The sequence below is a fragment of the Monopterus albus genome, unplaced genomic scaffold, assembly GCF_001952655.1.
Source record: "Monopterus albus unplaced genomic scaffold, M_albus_1.0 scaffold209.1, whole genome shotgun sequence".
NCBI classification, from domain to species: Eukaryota; Metazoa; Chordata; class Actinopteri; order Synbranchiformes; family Synbranchidae; genus Monopterus; species Monopterus albus.
In genome coordinates, this window is record NW_018128089.1 from 1,283,192 (window position 1) to 1,285,082 (window position 1,891).

The following is a 1,891-nucleotide window of genomic DNA, read 5'->3' on the forward strand; positions in this document are numbered from 1 at the left end:
TCAAAAAATGATTTTTAGCATTTATGAACCTATTCCAAATTGTAGAAAATATGAATTCTGATTCTTATGTGAAATGATTTTTTCTTCCATCCCTGCCAGTCATGCTCACCAACATTTATTTTCAGACTTTGCTCAAATATTTGTGTCTCTATTCTGAAATGTGGTGCTTTACTTCTTCAGGCCTCTAAGAAATCCAGTGTACTCTGGCTCAGAGTAAATGTGGGAACTCATGTGAAGTCTATTGATATTCAGCTCATAATGCAAAGGTGCTGGAATGTCTTCAAAGAGAACAAAGACAGCAGCAAAACTCACGTTACGTCTGAAGAAACTCAGTCGAGCTCGATAGTTTCTCCTCGCCAACCACATCTTCACAAACGACTGGATCTGTTGGTACACACACACACACAAATAAATGAATGATGATTAACAGAAAGACACCAACAGACAAAAACAGACAAAGCTATAACAGAAACAAACAGTGCTCAGGCAGTTCAGTTAAAAGCCTTGATTTGGTTTGTTTGGTAGCTTCACCACAGCTGTCCAGTTCATGTAGAGAAGCTGTAGCCGTCGTCTGTATGCCCTCTGCTGGACAAACCGCCTCCAGTGACTCTGAACACACACACACACACACACACACACACAAACAGATAGCTATATCAGATGCACCTGAATAACAGAAACCTCCTCCAGTCAGCTGTGCTCTCACCTGGATGATGATCACAGCAGGTGCCTGACTGATCAGGTAACACTGTCGAGACTTCAGCTGCTGTCTGATCAGGAACCCTCGACAAAGAGCCTGCAGGTGAACGACAAGGGCTTCACGGCCTCTCCACAGGATGTTGCGACTGGATGAACCTGAAACACTGTTGATGATGTCCTGCAAGGGAGACACGACATCCATGCTGGTGACCAGGTGCAGTGGGGCACAGACACACCCATATGTATTCTTTCACTAAAACTGACATTTTCTAAATACAGAAGCAAGACTGCAGTACCTGCAGCAGAGAGGCTGACCCACTGGTGTATCTCACCTGTATCTCATGTCTGTCAATGAACACACTGTTGTGTATGAATCTGTTCGGTCTCTCCCAGCTTCCCTCCAGTCTACTCAGGTGGAAGTGATAAAATGCACCATCCTCCAGTTGGACTCGTACCCACGGACTCCTGTTGTCTCCTGAACACAAACAGCAGATGGATGTCTGAGTGAACACATGCATGCTGCAACAGATTTATAGTCAGTGTGGACATTTGCAGTTACAGAGATGAACACTTGTTTCAGCTCAGTTAAGTGTAGAGCCACATCCATATCTCTTAATGTTGTCATGTCTCAGTCAGCTCTGAACCTTTTGTGTTTAACTCATGTGGACACTCCTCGTCTCTTGTGCTTTCATTTCTCTCCCTTCCCAGGGAGTCAGTTAAATGACATTTAAACATTACTATCCCTGACAGCTGGTTGACTTAGTCAGTATGAGGTATTATCAGTGTGTTACCTTTGTGTATCCGTTGTGTGATCAGAGCGGTGAGCTCTCTCTGATAATCTGCAGCACAGTTAGAAACGAGTCCCTGCAGCTCCAGCTCAGGTAGAGACAAAACACGAAGAGTCTGATTCACTTTGTTCTCCTTCACAGCCTGGTTCACTGCTGCCACTGACAGACACACTGCATGTGGGTATATACACACAGCAAAGCAAAAGAAAAGCAAATTTTATTAATATAACACTTTTCTAAGCAAACTGTTACAAAGTGCTGCACAAAAATATACAAACAAGAAAATAAAATAAAATGCAATAAAACAGATGGGACTTAGTCAGTACATGTACACCGATACCGACTGACACGCTGCATGGGGTATAGATGGGCTATACATTTAACAGAATGCAATTTTCAAATCA

General features: G+C 43.2%; 1 protein-coding gene across 1 annotated transcript in view; it reads right to left on the minus strand.

The window, feature by feature from the left end:
• Window positions 1–168: 168 nt before the first annotated feature.
• Window positions 169–1,891, minus strand: part of LOC109970855 (ras GTPase-activating-like protein IQGAP1) — a 17,246-nt gene continuing 15,523 nt past the window's right edge. Inside the window, exons 9-13 of the mRNA XM_020618708.1 lie at window positions 1,828–1,858; window positions 1,491–1,658; window positions 1,032–1,174; window positions 707–877; window positions 169–384 (exon numbers count right to left, since the gene is read on the minus strand). Coding sequence (XP_020474364.1) covers window positions 169–384; window positions 707–877; window positions 1,032–1,174; window positions 1,491–1,658; window positions 1,828–1,858 — 729 coding nt within the window. The remainder of the gene's footprint in view (window positions 385–706; window positions 878–1,031; window positions 1,175–1,490; window positions 1,659–1,827; window positions 1,859–1,891) is intronic.